The following is a 17305-nucleotide window of genomic DNA, read 5'->3' as shown; positions in this document are numbered from 1 at the left end:
AACTAGTGGTGGACGTACCTTGGCGTCTCCCAGATCGGCCGGACTTACTGTCCCAGGGGCCGATCTGCCATCCGAACTTAGGGGCCCTGTGTTTGACGGTGTGGCCATTGAATCTTGGCTGTTAACACAGGCAGGATTCAGACGCGATGTGGCGGCCACGATGGTGAGTGCCCGAAAGCCTTCCTCGGCGAGAGTATATCACCGGACTTGGGAAGTTTTTTTCCGTTGGTGTAGGGATCGCGGAGTGGCTCCTCTGGTTTTTTCGATCCCCAACGTACTGGCTTTTCTGCAGGCAGGGCTGGACGCGGGATTGGCTCGGAGTTCGCTCAGACCGCAAATCTCGGCCCTGTCGGTGCTCTTCCAACGAAAAGTCGCTTCCGTCTGGCAAGTTAGGACGTTTATGCAGGGGGTCGCACCTTTAGTACCCCCCTATAAGGCGCCGACGGAATCATGGGACCTGAACTTGGTGCTCAGGGCCCTTCAGGAGGCTCCTTTCGAACCATTGCAAGAAGTCTCCTTACCTTACCTGTCCAGAAAGGTCGTTTTTCTGGTAGCTATAACGTCTATTAGGCGGGTTTCGGAATTGGCGGCCTTATCTTGTAAACCGCCGTTCCTGACCTTTTATAAAGATAAGGTAGTTTTAAGGCCAGCTCCTCCCTTCTTGCCGAAGGTTGTGTCTGCATTCCATATCAACGAAGACATTGTCTTACCCTCGTTTTGCCCGGCACCGGTGCACAGGGTAGAAAAGGCATTGCACACCCTGGATCTGGTAAGAGCCCTTAGGAGGTATGTGACAAGGACAGCGCCATTTCGCCAGACAGACTCTCTATTCGGGATTCCAGAAGAGCGGCGGAAGGGGCTCGCTGCGTCCAGAGCGACTTTGGCCAGATGGGTTCGCCTGACAGTCCAAGAATCTTATCAAATCAGTGGCACGCCGGTTCCGGCAGGGATCAAGGCACACTCGGCTCGAGCAGTGGGTGCCTCATGGGCACTGCGACACCAGGCTTCAGCGGAGCAGGTGTGCAAAGCAGCTACCTGGTCCAGTTTGCATACGTTTGTCAAACATTATAACGTACATACCCAGGCATCCTCGGATGCAAGCCTGGGAAGAAAGATTCTCCAGGCAGCAGTTGCGCACCTCTAATCAGGGGCGCAAATTAGCATGGATTGGGTGAGCTAAGATCCCGCCCAGAGGACTGCTTTAGAACGTCCCACAGTCTCTGTGTCCCCCAATGAGACGAAGGAGAAACATGGATTTTTGTGAATACTCACCGTAAAATCCTTTTCTCCGAGACGCTCATTGGGGACACAGCACCCACCCTATTAGCCAGTTGGCATTTACTTATTTTGAGTTATACAAATCCTTGTGTAAGGATTAGGGTGGCCCCTTTTTCAGACGTATAATTTCTTGCCTGAGTTTAAGGTGCGTTCTCCTACTGCTTATGCACTAAACTGAGTTACGCCCGGTCTGGGGGCGAGGGTGTATGCGGCGGAGGAGGAGCTAACTCTTTTTTTGTATACTTAGTGTCGGCCTCCAGACGGCAGAAGCACACACCCACAGTCTCTGTGTCCCCCAATGAGCGTCTCGGAGAAAAGGATTTTACGGTGAGTATTCACAAAAATCCATGTTTTTGCCCCATTCAAAATAAAGCAAAAAAAAACAAACATATATTTGGGCATTTCTGAATGAAGAGCTGCCTATCTACTAATTTTAAAAAGAATGAATCCTATCGGTGAACAGTGTAATGAGAAAAAAAATCAAAACATCAGCATTACCTTTTTTTTTTTTTCTTTACCAGTGTGCAGAAGTCTTCTAAAGACTTATTCAAAGAGACTTGCAAATCCTAAAAAAAAAAAAAAAAAAAAAAACATGAAATTCCAGGTTGTAAAGTAGCTAAACACGAAAAATGCCAAGGGGGTTGTATACTTTTGCAAGCAATTGTAGATGTAAAGCAGTTATCAGAAATACAGGTTATACAATGAAATATTAGCTCAGTGATTAGTAGAAAAGAGAAATCTGCACACAAATTTCAGTTTATACCAGGGCTGTGGAGTCGGAGTCGTGGAGTCGGAGTCGGTGCTCATTTTCGTGGAGTTGGAGTCGGTATAAAATGGACCGACTCCGACTCCTAAAATATATAATAAATTGGGTACAGTAATTCAATGCAGGATGTGCTGAATATTTTTTAATAGGAGTTTGGGAAAGTTATGAAATATCCTATAAATGGCTGTTCTATTCCTGATCTAAGGCTACATTCACACACAGCGTTTTTCCTGTGTTTTTTGAGGATACGTTTTTCCGCTGCAAAAGCTGATCATCTTTTTAAAAAACCGCATCACCTGAAAGGTTTTTGAGCTCATAGATAATGTTTTCAATAGCAAAAGCAGATTAGAAATCTGCTCTATCTATCCATTTATCCATATCGGTCTATCCATATCGTATCTGTAACAAAAAGAATGAAAACCGGGTAGTACACCAATATATATTCTGTTCTATCTAAATATCTTGATTATTGGATGATAAAAATGATTAAATGTCTGAGGTTCACATTGTACTACAATAAATGTTTCACTTAAATATAAGCAATATGTGTCGGAGTCGTGGAGTCGGAGTCGGAGTTGGAGTCAGAGTCGGTGTAAGGGAAATTGAGGAGTCGGAGTCGCAGGTTTGGCTTACCGACTCCACAGCCCTGGTTTATACTGTAAAGATTCGAGTAGGTGAATGAAAATGTAGACACTGCTATTTTTTTGAACAACTTGTTTCTGTCTTTATTTTCACTTAAAACTGTAATATTTTGTTCATGTTTTCATTTAGAATTGAATATGTAGCTCCCAGGGCCTTATGTATATGTAAATAAATGCTATCATGAGTAGAGTTTTGCGTCCGTACCGGACACCTGCTGTTCAGGCACGGACATTGAACACGGACTTTACCAGGAAGTCTGTGTTACTGTTCGGGTTGCCCCCCCCCCCCCGATCACTGCAAACCCCGCTTCTGATTGGTGGTAAAATAATTACCACCAGTTATACAGTCCCGGTTCACACGCTGTCAAATGATAGTGTGAGCCCGCAGCTGTGATCGGAAAAAGTTTGCTTCCGGTCACTGGCTTTGGGTGATGGGACTACTGCTCCCATCAGCCTACGCCTGCTGCTGCTAATAACAGCGAGAGCAGGCGGCAGCTGATGGGAGTATTCGTTAGCCGGCACGTGCGCTGCAAATAATTTATAAAAAAAAAAAAAAAGTATGGGGTTCATAACCAGCCAGACAAAGCTGCGGGCTGCAACCCTCCCCTTCAAGGCTGGTTATCAATAGAGGGGCCCCCATTCCAATTTTTTTTTTTTAGTTATTTAAATAAATACTTTAAAAAATTTTAAAAAAACGACGTAGGGTCCCTAACCCATTTTTGTCAAGTAGCCAAGCTAAAACAGACACATGGGGGCCTGTATTCTCAGGCAGGTAAGGGTCATGAATATTGGGCCCTCCCCAGCATTAACCCCTTCCTGACATCCGACATACTATCCCATCCACGGTACCCGGGCCCGTATGACCGTGGACGGGATAGTACGTCTACCGCGAAAAGCGGCGTCCACGTGGTGAGCGCCGCTGATCGCGGCCGGGTGTCAGCTGATTATCATAGCTGACACCCGGCACTATGTGTCAGGGGCGGTCACAGACCGCCCCCGACACGTTAACCCCTTGCACACCGCGATCAAACATGATCGCGGTGTACCGGGAGTTAAAGGGAAGCATCGGCAGGGAGGGGGCTCCCTCCGTGCTTCCCTGAGCCCCCCACGGCCGCGCAATGTGCAGCGCTGCTGCGGGGGGCTCCTATCCTCCAGGCCCCCGAATCCAAGATGGCGACGGGGGCCTTCGGGGACCTGAGGAAGCTGGCTTCCTCAGTGCCTGCAAAGCGCAGGCAAGAGGAAGTCTTCTTCAATGCCTGTGACAGATTGCTGATCTGTCACAGTGATCTGTGATGTGACAGATCAGCGATCTGTCACAGGACAGTGATGTCCCACCTGGGACTATGTAATAAAGTAAAAAAAAATTAAAAAAAAATGTAAAAATAAATTTAAAAAAATCGCCAAATAAATTAGAAAAAAAAAAAAAAATATTCCCTCAATAAATCCATTTTTTGGAAATAATAAAAAAAACAAACAATAAAAGTACACATATTAGGTATCGCCGCGTCCGTAATGACCCGCCCTATAAAACTGTCCCATTAGTTAACCCTTTTAGCGAACCCCTTAAAAAATAAAAATAAAAAACGAAGCAAAAAATAATGATTTATCATACCGCCAAACAAAAAGTGTAATAACGCGCGATCAAAAAGACGCATATAAATATCCATGGTACCGCTGAAAACGTCATCTTGTCCCGCAAAAAACGAGCCGCCACACAGCATCATCAGTGAAAAAATAAAAAAGTTATAGCTCACAGAATAAAGCGATGCAAAAATAATTATTTTTTATATAAAATAGTTTTCATTGCATAAAACCGACAAAAACATAAAAAAACGACCTAAATGAGGTATCGCTGTAACCGTACTGACCCGAAGAATAAAACCGCTTTATCAATTTTACCGCACGCGGAACGGTGTAAACGCACCCCCCCAAAAGAAATTCATGAAACGCTGGTTTTTGTTCATTCTGCGTCCCAAAAATAGGAATAAAAAGCGATCAAAAAAATGTCACGTGCCCGAAAATGGTACCAATAAAAACGTCAACTCGTCCAGCAAAAAATAAGACCTCACATGACTCAGTGGGTCAAAATACGGAAAAATTATAGCTCTCAAAATGTGGTGATGCAAAAACTATTTTACAATAAAAAGCGTCTTTTAGCGTGTGACAGCCACCAAACATAAAAACCGCCATAAATAGTAAGTCAAACCCCCCATTATCACCCCCTTAGTTAGGGAAAAATAATAAAACTAGAAAAAAAAGTATTTATCTCCATTTTCCCGTTAGGGTAAGGCTGTGTGCACACGCTGCGGATTAGGTGCGGATTCATCCGCGCGGATTTTGTAAAATCCGCAGGTGAAACCGCAGGTCAAAAGACCTGCGGATTGCTCTGCGGTTTTGTCCTGCAGTTTTTCATCTCCTCAATAGAGGAGATGGCAAACCGCAGGAGAATCCGCAGAAAGAATTGACATGTCAATTCTTTCTGCGGATTGAAAACCGCAGATAATCCGCGCGGAAAATTCCGCACCGTCTGCACTGCGGTTTTTGATTCCCATAGGGAATCATGGTACTGTACACCGCAGCAGAAACTGCTGCGGGTCCGCAGCAGCCAAAACCGCTGCGGAACCGCAGCAAAATCCGCAGCGTGTGCACACAGCCTTAGGGTTAGGGCTAGGGTTAGGGCTAGGGTTAGGGCTCAGATTAGGGTTAGGGGTGTGTTGGGGTTAGGGTTGGAGTTATAATTGGGGGTTTCCACTGTTTGGGCACATCAGGGGCTCTCCAAATGCAACATGGCGTCTGATCTCAATTCCAGCCAATTCTGAGTTGAAAAAGTCAAATGGTGCTCCTTCCCTTCCAAGCTCTGCCATGCGCCCAAACAGTGTTTTACCCCCACATGTAGGGTATCAGCCTACTCAGGACAAATTGCAAAACAATTTTTGGGGTCCAATTTCTCCTGTTACCCTTAGGAAAATAAAAAATTGGGGGCAAAAATATCATTTTTGTGGGAAAAAATGATTTTTTTATTTTCACGTCCGAGTGTTATAAACTTCTGTGAAGCACTTGGGGGTTCAAAGTGCTCACCACACATCTAGATAAGTTCCGTGGGGGGTCTAGTGTCCAAAATGGGGTCACTTGTGGGGAGTTTCAATAGTTTAGGTACATCAGGGGCTCTCCAAACGCACATGACACCCGCAGACCATTCCATCAAAGTCTGCATTCCAAAACGTCACTACTTCCCTTCCGAGCCCCGACGTGTGCCCATACAGTAGTTTTCTCCCACATATGGGGTATCAGCATACTCAGGACAAATTGGACAACAACTTTTGGGGTCCAATTTCTCCTGGTACCCTTGGGAAAATAAAAAAAATGGTGACTAAAAGATCATGTTTGTGGAAAAAATACGAATTATTTATTTTCACGCCCGGGCATTATAAACTTCTGTGAAGCACTGGGGGGGGTCAAAGTGCTCACCACACATCTAGATAAGTTCCTTAGGGGGTCTAGTTTCCAAAATGGTGTCATTTGTGGGGGGTTTCCACTGTTTTGGTACATCAGGGGTTTTCCAAACGCGACATGGTGTCCGATCTCAATTCCAGCCAAAAACGTCAAATGGCACTGCTTCCCTTCCGAGCTCTGCCATGCGCCCAAATAGTAGTTTACCCCCACATGTGGGGTATCAGCGTACTCAGGACAAATTGCACAATAACTTTTAGGGTCCTGTTACCCTTGGGAAAATAAAAATTGGGGTGAAAAGATCATTTTTGTGGAAAAAATATGATTTTTTAATTGTACCGCTGTACGTTATAAACTTCTGTAAAGCCCTTGTGGGTTCAAAGTTCTCACCACATATCTAGATAAGTTCCTTGGGGGGGTCTAGTTTCCAAAATGGGGTCACTTGTAGGGGGTTTCCACTGTTTAGGTACATCAGGGACTCTCCAAACGTGACATGGCGTCCGATCTGAATTCCAGCCAATTTTGCATTGAAAAAGTCAAACGGCGCTCCTTCCATTCTGAGCTCTGCCATGCGCCGAAACAGTCGTTCCCCCCCACAAATCAGGTATCAGCGTACTCAGGACAAATTGCACAATAACTTTTGCAGTCCAATTTCTCCTGTTACCCTTGGTAAAATAAAAAAAATTGAACCTGAAGTATTTTTTTTGTGAAAAAAAGTTAGATGTTCATTTCTTTTTAAATATTCAAAAAAATTCCTGTGACGCACCTAATGGGTTAATAAACTTCTTGAATGTGGTTTTGAGCACCTTAAGGGGTTTAGTTTTTAGAATGGTGTCACTTTTGGGTATTTTCTATCATATAGACCCCTCAAAGTGGCTTCAAATGTGATGTGGTCCTAAAAATAAAATGGTGTTGTAAAAATGAGAAATCGCTGGTCAACTTTTAACCCTTATAACTTCCTAACAAAAAAAAATTTTGGTTCCAAAATTGTGCTGATGTAAAGTAAACATGTGGGAAATGTTACTTATCAAGTTTTTTGTGTGCCGTATCTCTGTGATTTAAGGGCATAAAAATTCAAAGTTGGAAAATTGCGAAATTTTCAAAATTTTTGCCAAATTTCCATTTTTTTCACAAATAAACGCAAGTTATTTGAATGAAATTTTACCACTAACATGAAGTACAATATGTCACGAGAAAACAATGTCAGAATCACCGGGATCAATGGAAGCGTTCCAGAGTTATGACCTCATAAAGGTACAGTGGTCAGAATTGTAAAAATTGGCCCGGTCATGAACGTGCAAGCCACCCTTGGGGGTGAAGGGGTTAAAGTAGCAGCTTGCAGCCGCCCAGGAAAGGTGTGTCTATTAGATGCACCAATTCTGGCACTTTGCCCGACTCTTCCCACTTGCTCTGTAGTGCTGGCAGGTGGGGCAATGTTTGTGGGGTTGATGTCACCTTTGTATTGTCCAGTGACATTAAGCCAACAGATTAGTAATTGAGAGGTGTCTATAAAATGCCTATACATTACTAATCCTATAGTTAGATTGTAAATAGACACACAGCCAGAATAAAGTCTTTTATTTGGAATAAAACAAAACACACTTACTTTTCATTTAACTATAACAAAGTTATACTCGCCTAACGCCCATTTCATTGAATCCCTAGACTCCTGTAATAAAACTAAAATGAAAAACAATATCCCTCACCTGTCCGTCGTTTTGTCCCACGCCATAATGCATGTCTGGGGGATAAACCGTTTTCGATATGGATGGTGCCAAGATGCACCCGTCCAGGCTGAAAATCAATAATGAATGAGCTGCTGCGAGCACAGCATTATTGCGCAGCGGTGACGTAATCAAGGTTACCGCCAGTCTTTGAGGCTGCAGTCCCAGCCTGGCAAATGAACTGTTGTGACCTTGATGAGATTCCCGCTAGCACCATGAGAAAGTATCACGGCGTAGCACTGAGCTCAGAGAGTTCACAGATTTCTCACACCGATCATAAGCAGTGATTGCATGGTGTCATGCACATGACCCCGTGGTAAACACTGGATGTTCAGGCCCCCCATTCAAATGAATCTGGTCTGGAACTTTCTGGAACTGTTCAGCCGGACCCGAACATCCAGGGGTCCTCTCATCTCTAATTATGATGACCTGAGCTTTTTCTCACTTGTTTTAAACACAATATTATGTTTTGCACATAATGTAAGTGCATACAGTTGAGGTTTACGACCAGACTACAGATCAGCATTGAAAAAATGAATTTTTTTTTTTTAAAGTCAACTGTGTCCAGAGCACAATCGGCAAAGCCAAAAATAACTATTTCTTCTAAAGCAATATAGAACATCAACTTCATGACTGTGCAGAAGAAAAACCAAGTCTCCAATGTGCAAAAGTACTGTCAAAGAATGGCGTCTGAGTGACGGTCTCCTAAAACTAGTAGAAGTCTACTTTTGAGGAGGCAAAGAAAGCCAAACGCTCCACATGGGCTAAGACATAACAGCTTTTTACATTAAGCATCTGAAAAGAATCAGAATTTGAGACATCAATATCTGAAGGATTTATGTAAAGGGCTGCATGGAAGGAAGATATACACCAATCAACAAACCCACCTGTCAATCATTTCTGTTCCACTCGTACCCCCAATATTGCAGTGATTCACTGAGATAAGCACTTTCTTAGAGCTCAGAGGTGTCCTGTAGATCTGTTGGCAAGATATTAGCATAACCTTTTAAAGGGGTTTTCCACTTTAGAAAAAAAAAAAAAGTCCCCAAATGTTGGTTGGTAGGTCTGTGAAGTGTCAAGACATTTTCATTTACTCTAGACGCTAAAGATAAGTTCTCCCAAAGTGTACTGCATCTAATTAGTTAACTATTAGAAAATTATAAAAAAGAAAAAAAAACAATAGACGATTTACCGATGCAATGAGACCAGTCACAAGATGATCACGTGAGTGACCCTGAAACAAGTGGGACCCCAGGACACGTCTTGCCTGAAAATTAAGAGGGTAAATGCATAGTACAGCGCCATCTACTGATCTAAAATATGAATGCAAATGTTGGTGAAATACTCGGCCCTATGTAATAAATGGGATGTCTACTTCTTGGACAACCCCTCCTTAAATGCTCTAGTCCCCCATGTAAAGTAAAAATAAGATACTCGCCACCCCGCACACACTGTTGCCGTTCCAGTGATGAAGTAGCCATGTCTCCTGACAGGTGTGTGACGTTATGTTACGTGAGAACTTCTGTCCCTCGGGCGAAATTTGGACGTCCTAGGGAAGTGTAATCTAATAAGCCTGTCTGTGACCTCTGATGGGCTGCAGCGCTCATGAAGCACAGCAATGTCACACAAGTGCCAGGGGAGCCAGCAGGGGACATTATTGGAAATGTATTGGTGTGGAAGGGAAGTATGGGGTTTTATTTTTCTTTAAATGCGGTGTCCCTCTGTATAAAAGTAAAGGGAACCTGTCACCAGAGAAAACCCTATTAACCTGTAGATATGGGGTTTATTTGTAGGTTAATAGCGTTATCAAAAGCAGTTTATCCACTGGTGCCTACATGTTCCTCACCTGTACTGAATTAATAATGTTATTAACCTGCCGGAGTCTGCACTTGACCGGGGAAAATGTAACTTTATTCCTCCCAGCAGCGTTTCAGTCATGGGGGCAGCATGGGTTCAGTCACCGCTCATGACAGGGGAGCAGTTATAACCCGCCGCTCTGTATACTCGGAACAGTGACTGATCCGGCGCTTGTGCCCCCCTTGACTGAAATTGGAAAACTGCCGGGTGGAATAAAGTTCATTTTCCCTCTGTACCGTGCGGCTAAGTGCGGACACCAGGCAGGTTAATAATGCTATTAACCTTCAGATTGACCTATATCTTGAGGGTAATTAGTGTTTTTTTTTTTTTTTCTGGTGACAGGTTCCTCTTAAAGGTACTGTCACACTTAGCGATGTACCAGTGATATGACGCGGTCAGGATCGCTGGTTCATCGCTAAGTGGTCGCTAGTGAGCTGCCACACAGGCAGATCTCACCAGCGACATCGCAGGGGTCGGGGGTCGCTACTTACCTGTCACACTAGGCGATCCTGCGTCCTCCCGCCCGGCTCCACGCTTGTCGCTCATCTCTCCACAGGAAGCCCAGCAGGAAGCTGACGACGAGAAACAGTCCTGGACGTTCTCGTGCGATCAGCGATAACCAGCGGGGAGCTGGTCGTAGGTAAGTATCAGACACGGCGATATCGCTAGCAATATCGCTATAACGTCACTAGTTATAGCGATATTGCTAGCGATATCTCTTAGTGTGACAGGCCCTTAAGAAAGGATTGTCAAAGAGATAGAATACCCCTTTAGGCAGCACACACATAAGTGAGAAGGGCGGCTTTCACTGCGTTTTTCACATATTCATTTTGGTTTCTGGGGTGCAGCCAGCGTTTCTTGGAGCATTATATGAGACCTTTTTTTAAGTGTTATAGTTAGGCCCTTATTTAGTTTTCGGAGTAGATTGCGTTCCTACTCTGTGTAAAATGTATTAGATTTTCTGCTGTGTGTTACAATACCAGCATTAGAGCGATATTTTTAGATATCTCGTACACATAATGCAAAAAACCTCTGCAATGTAATTTTATGAGTTGCATGTTTGATAACTGCAGCATGTGTGACGCAAAAGATGAAATATGTGGCTGTCCTGCAGTGATATCCTGAGCGTTGAGGGTTTAGTAACTTGGGGGCACTAACACCTAAGCCCCTTGAAGCCCGAAGCCATGGACGGATACTCTTTATTTCCTTGGTACTAATCTGTTCAGTAACGTCATCAATCACTACATATTATATCTTCTTACTAACCCCAGGGGACAGTGACCGTCCAGCATAGTTCAGATGAAGAGCCTTTTACACCTCCTCCTTCTCCGAAGAGGCTTCCCCCAGGTAAGTGAGAGCTCCGTAATGGTAAAATGAGCAGCGCATCGTTTCCTTCAATGTCTTTACACGTATTATTTTTACCAATTGATAAAAATGTCCCAATACACAAGGGATAGTAGAAATCTTTGTTAGCAAGGCAATAACATGAGGTTGGTTACTATAGGAAATGCTTTTGGCAGTTTTCCGCATGATTGCTTTTGGTAGATAAAATGGTAATGTGATATAAGAAAAACGTCATTGTGTAATAATAAGGGTAGTTTTACACTTACCGCATCTTTTGCGGTCCGTTATTGCGGCCCGTTTTTGCGGGCCGTATCGCCGCATTTTATGTGGTGTACTGCAATAAGGGCTGCCAAAAATGTTTGCGGATCGGCGTCTCCCCCCCCCCTTCCCCAGTACTATGGAAATAGTATTGGAGAAAAAGAAACAGTGTTCTGCAAAACCGTAAGTGACGGCGCGCAGCAAAAACAAACTTCCAGTTTGTTTTTGCGGCCCTATTAATTTAAATGGGTGCCATGTCCGTCAATATTTTTTCACGGCCATATATGCAGCCCTCACGGCAATACAGCACAAGGCGCACCATTGAATTTTTGCAGGCCGATTTTGCGGCCCCATAGAAAGCTATTGGGGCCAGAAAATCAGCCAGCAAAAATACGGTAAGTGTAAAACCACCCTAAATGTTTTTTACTCGTGACTTGTTTCATCCTGTAAACACTCGCATGTGAACAGTGGCAGTGGGTTATATGGCCGCTAAACACAGTAGGGGCCACATCAACAAACCGAGTTATAGGTAAGGGGGAAGGTGTAGTGTAATAAAAAAATAATAATTTCCATTATGGCCTTTTAAACAGTTATTCCCTAAAAATCAAATTGTCCCTATGAATACATTGGAGATGGCTGATCACTAGTAGTGATGAACGCAAGTGCTTGTTACTTGAGGTTGCTTGGGTGCACAGAGTATCGCAGGTGCTCGAGTAACATGTTCGAGGCCCCGCAGGTTTCACGGCTGTTAGCCACAAAACATGCGGGGTTGCCCGTGTTTGTCAGGCAATTCTCTCATGGTTTGTAGCTGTCTAAATGCTTCGAAACATGCGGCGGCAGGTACTCAAACGTGTTATTTGAGCACCTGTGATACTCTGTTGCTCGAGTGTGCCTCGGGTATGCACAAACACTTGCACTCATCACTGATCGCTGGCTGTCCAGCAGCTAGGACCTCCAATAATGGGGCTTTGCAGTCTCATCCTGAAAGGAGAGGTTGTGTGCATGCTTGGTCTCTGCTACCTTCATTGTCTATAGGACTGCGTGTCCCCACAGACAATGAATGGAGCAGAGGTTGAGTGTGCACACCTTCACTTCAGGATGGTCCAGGGTTCCATATCTCTTTAATGTAGTGGTTTATAACTTATTTTTGCTTCATTTTAACACATTGTTCAATTTTATCGCTCACTGCTAGCTGCCATAATATCTGTTTTGTGAACACTTCTAGAGCAGCTTCACATTTAGCTCTGGTTTGATAGTTGTATAGCAGAAAACACGTATGGGCGATATACTCAGATTTCTAAAATTTGGTCGTCTTTACAACCAGGTTTGCTAAGTTGGTGTCTGTTTCCATATCTGATCAAACATTTAGTTTGTCTGTTCAGGTTTAGAACCTCCTGTGTAAAAGTGATCCCTCGCATCAGTGATGCATAGAGCAGCTGGGGGACCCGACTGATTATTATGGGGTTTGTCTGGATTTACGTTTGGTGTGTTTTTTAGAAAAGTTCTGTATGCATAACTTTGTCTTCCCATCTGAACGACGGACTCCAAACCGGAAACACATACAGACCCCATCGTTAATGGGACCCTCCTGCTCCGTTTAAATAACTGATGCAGTGTTTTACCATTGCACAAGAAGTCCATTTGTTTGTTCCTAAAATGTAACAGACCATTAAATATAAGGCCACATGGATACAAAGCATGTGCTTCCAAGTAAGAATATAATCTTCTCATGACCTATCCATGGCAAGGACTATTCGATTATATTTTAATTTTCAGTGTCTGCTACTAATACACCAAAGAAGTCAACAATATTGTTATAAAGGAATATTATGGATACCTGGTATTGTTCATAAACTGATCATGGGAATCACCGGAAATGCAAGTTGTTAAAGAGGTGGGCCAGTGAAAATGAATTATCACCTATCCAAAGTATAGGCGATAACTTGCTGATTGGTGGGTGTTCCAGTTGGGACCTGCATCGATCAGTAGAACAAGAACCTTTTAGACACATTCCAAAATGCAGCAGGTTGGACACGCAACAGCCACGACATTCACTCTTTATGGGGCTGCAGGTGGTCGAGCATGCACACTGCTGCTCAATTCGAAGGGATATAAAAGTACCCTATTATGTCTATTGGTCAGACCTCCACAGACCAACAAGTTATCACCCATTTTGTGTCTTGAAGATAATTTGTGTTCACTGGACAACCCTTTTAAGTACGTAACAGTCTTTGGGTGATCTCTGAATGTCACTGTTGTAGGGGAGTCTGATTATAGCTGAGCGACCGGATTTTCCTAATATGATCTTTCACATGAAAGTCTCATCCATTATGCAGTAGCCTTACTGGTATGTTATTTCTGATGACACAAACCATCCAACGATTTAGGTCCCTGTGAGGATGACACGGTCAAGGGGGTATTTGCACCCATGGGTAATTCTGTACTGAACAATGAAGCCGGCTATGTATCTGACGAGAGCAGCTCATCTGTCCAGGGCGGTGCTGAAGAGAAGTCCGATCCTCCAGATACAAAGACTGGAGAAAATATCTACTTCTTAGATGCCTCCACTGAAGGGAATGTTGGTCGATTTTTGAATGTAAGTAGAAAATGTCCTCAAATGTAAGAATAAAATAATTAGCTGTTAACATAGGACATAGAAGTGCTCCTCATCCTGTCTACAGGATAACTGGTGACCACATCCAATCTTACACCTGAAAATCAGAACTTTGCCCAAGTAGTAATACATCTCCCACACCTCAGGGGGGAGCTGTAATGGAGACAGTACAGCAAAAAAAAGGGTGCCTAAAGCTGTTTTACCAAATTTACCCCGAAAGGATAACCATGGGCTGTGGTTCCCAGCAACTCATGCCCAGTCACGTATAAAAGCAAACCCTTGTGTGATTGCTGGATCAGCCCTGATTTACTGAATCTAATGTGTGTGTGTGTGTGTGTGGATGGCTTGACTGCTCTTGTTGTTCTTTCTACGATGAAACAAATGTTTATAAGGGTCTGTTTAGACCAGTGATTCCCAATGTTTTTAGCCTTGTGGCATCCCTGGTGGAAAATTGACTCTGGGGCACCACTACCAAATAATTTTAGAAATTGGCAAAAGTTGTGGAAAATCTCAATGCTATAGCTATAAAGCACAGTTGGTTCCCTTTACTGTGCCCCTTGAATATAAAAAATAATATACAGGGTTCCCCCCGAATATAAACAAAAATCATACACTGCCCACTTGAAATGTAACAAAATTGTGAAAATGACAACTTAGCAGCTAAATCAATTTTCACAGCCCCGTTGCAAAACAGTGAAACACTTCTGTGTCCGAAAAGTTCACAACACGCCTAAATGAATTCTTTCAGGAGTGTAGTTTTCAAAATTGTGTCACTGGCAGAGGGTTTCTGCTGTTCTGGCACCTCGGGTGAGGTGTCGTTTCGAAGCCAGCGTCCACGAGTGGTGTGCTAAGTAATTTTCGTGTCGATCGGATTTGTAGTTTGTGCGCAATTTGCGTTTGAAAATTTTTTTTCCCGTCATTGGAATGTATTGTCTCAATGCTTTTCAATGGGAAAATGTTGCCACAGTCAAAACATGCCCTGAGGCGATTGAAATGGCAGTTAAGCTCATTGATATGCGCAGGCACATCCAGTTACTATGCCAATGCCTACGAACTTCACATGACCTCTCCAGGACAGAGTTTCTGGCAGATAATATCAGCTCTTAAAGCGAAACCCACAGCACAAATGCAAATCTAGCTTCATCACATGACGCATGCCCCTGAGAGAGAATGTGCGCCAAAGTGGATTTAGAAGCCCAGTGGGCAAAATTAGATCTTAAAGGGCTGACACGCCAAAGTGATTCTAAAAGGGCCGGCGTACCGAAATGAGTCTTAAAGGGCCGGCGTACCGAAATGAGTCTTAAAGGGCCGGCGCGCCAAATCGAAAGCTGATTGACCCCGGCCTCCAAATCGGAGGCTGATCGACCCTGGCCTACAAATCGAAGGCTGAGCCATCCTGGTCTCCAAATCGGCCCCAGGTGGGCCCCGCCCACCAAATTGCACCCTGGGGTCCTGCCCACCAAATCGTACCCTGGGGGGGGCCCCACAGTTAAAACGGATCCTGAGTTGAAAGTTTTAAAGGGGCAGCAGGCAAGTCTCTCTTAAAGGGGCAGCCCGGGCACTCTTTCAAAGCACTATCTGGACTTACTTCAGGAAATACACATCTAGTTTTCTTCATAAAGTGCAATGCAGACAGTGGAGGTGCAGACAGCACAACGGACAACTGCTGTTTTGCACAATTCTTTGCTGCTTCTGGCCAAAAGTCTGTTCTCCAGGCGGGTTGCTTTACACCTACAGTACAGACCAAAAGTTTGGACACACCTTCTCATTCAAAGAGTTTTCTTTATTTTCATGACTATGAAAATTGTGGATTCACTCTGAAGGCATCAAAACTATGAATTTACACATGTGGAATTATATAATTAACAAAAAAGTGTGAAACAACTGAAAATATGTCTTATATTCTAGGTTCTTCAAAGTAGCCACCTTTTTCTTTGATTACTGCTTTGCACACTCTTGGCATCCTCTTGATGAGCTTCAAGAGGTTGTCACCGGAAATGGTCTTCCAACAGTCTTGAAGGAGTTCCCAGATATGCTTGGCACTTGTTGGCCCTTTAGCCTTCACTCTGCGGTCCAGCTCACCCCAAACCATCTCGATTGTGTTCTGGTCTGGTGACTCTGGAGGCCAGGTCATCTGGCGTAGCACCCCATCACTCTCCTTCTTGCTCAGATAGCCTTTACACAGCCTGGAGGTGTGTTTGGGGTCATTGTCCTGTTGAGAAATAAATGATGGTCCAACTAAGCACAAACCGGATGGAATAGCATGCCGCTGCAAGATGCTGTGGTAGCCATGCTGGTTCAGTATGCCTTCAATTTTGAATAAATCCCCAACAGTGTCACCAGCAAAGCACCATCACACCACCTCCTCCATGCTTCACGGTGGGAACCAGGCATGTAGAGTCCATCCGTTCACCTTTTCTGCGTCGCACAAAGAGACGGTCGTTGGAACCAAAGATCTCAAATTTGGACTCATCAGACCAAAGCACAGATTTCCACTGGTCTAATTCCTTGTATTCTTTAGCCCAAACAAGTCTCTTCTGCTTGTTGCCTGTCCATAGCAGTGGTTTCCTAGCAGCTATTTTACCATGAAGGCCTGCTGCACAAAGTCTCCTCTTAACAGTTGTTGTAGAGATGTGTCTGCTGCTAGAACTCTGTGTGGCATTGACCTGGTCTCTAATCTGAGCTGCTGTTAACCTGCGATTTCTGAGGCTGGTGACTCGGATGAACTTATCCTCCGCAGCAGAGGTGACTCTTGGTCTTCCTTTCCTGGGGCGGTCCTGGGGCGCTTGATGATTTTTGCCACTGCATTGACTGACCTTCATTTCTTAAAGTAATGATGGCCACTCGTTTTTCTTTACTTAGCTACTTTTTTCTTGCCATAATACAAATACTAACAGTCTATTCAGTAGGACTATCAGCTGTGTATCCACCAGACTTCTGCACAACACAACTGATGGTCCCAACCCCATTTATAAGGCAAGAAATCCCACTTATTAAACCTGACGGCACACCTATGAAGTGAAAACCATTTCCGGTGACAACCTCTTGAAGCTCATCAAGAGAATGCCAAGAGTATGCAAAGCAGTAATCAAAGCAAAAGGTGGCTAATTTGAAGAACCTAGAATATAAGACATAATTTCAGTTGTCTCACACTTTTTTATTAATTCTATAATTCCACATGTGTTAATTCATAGTTTTGATGCCTTCAGAGTGAATCTGCAATTTTCATAGTCATGAAATTAAAGAAAACTCTTTGAATGAGAAGGTGTGTCCAAACTTTTGGTCTGTACTGTACATTTTCCATCATTCGAGCCAGCTTTACCAGTTTATTTCCCATTTATGAAAACATTTTCCTTACCTTTCTCCTTTTATT

The 17305-nt window shown here is 43.8% G+C and overlaps 1 protein-coding gene across 9 annotated transcripts in view; it reads left to right on the top strand.

Moving 5' to 3' along the window:
* SETDB2 (SET domain bifurcated histone lysine methyltransferase 2) overlaps positions 1-17305 on the top strand; it is a 103322-nt gene that overhangs the window by 75281 nt on the left and 10736 nt on the right. For 8 of the 9 annotated variants that reach the window (XR_012220387.1, XM_073546099.1, XM_073546092.1 and 5 more), the window contains 2 exons: positions 10988-11063; positions 13706-13914. Coding sequence is in view for 7 of the 9 variants with exons in the window: in XM_073546099.1 (XP_073402200.1) it covers positions 10988-11063; positions 13706-13914 (285 nt within the window). In the remaining 2 variants the exon portion in view is untranslated. Of the gene's footprint in view, positions 1-1525; positions 1606-10987; positions 11064-13705; positions 13915-17305 lie in introns of those variants that run through there. The other variant, XR_012220388.1, reaches the window with a different exon arrangement.

This window comes from Dendrobates tinctorius, unplaced genomic scaffold (genome assembly GCF_039654945.1).
Source record: "Dendrobates tinctorius isolate UK_male_01 unplaced genomic scaffold, ASM3965494v1 ptg000145l, whole genome shotgun sequence".
Taxonomy (NCBI): Eukaryota; Metazoa; Chordata; class Amphibia; order Anura; family Dendrobatidae; genus Dendrobates; species Dendrobates tinctorius.
Note: the sequence above shows the minus strand (reverse complement) of the source record. Positions and strands in the feature narration are given on the sequence as shown.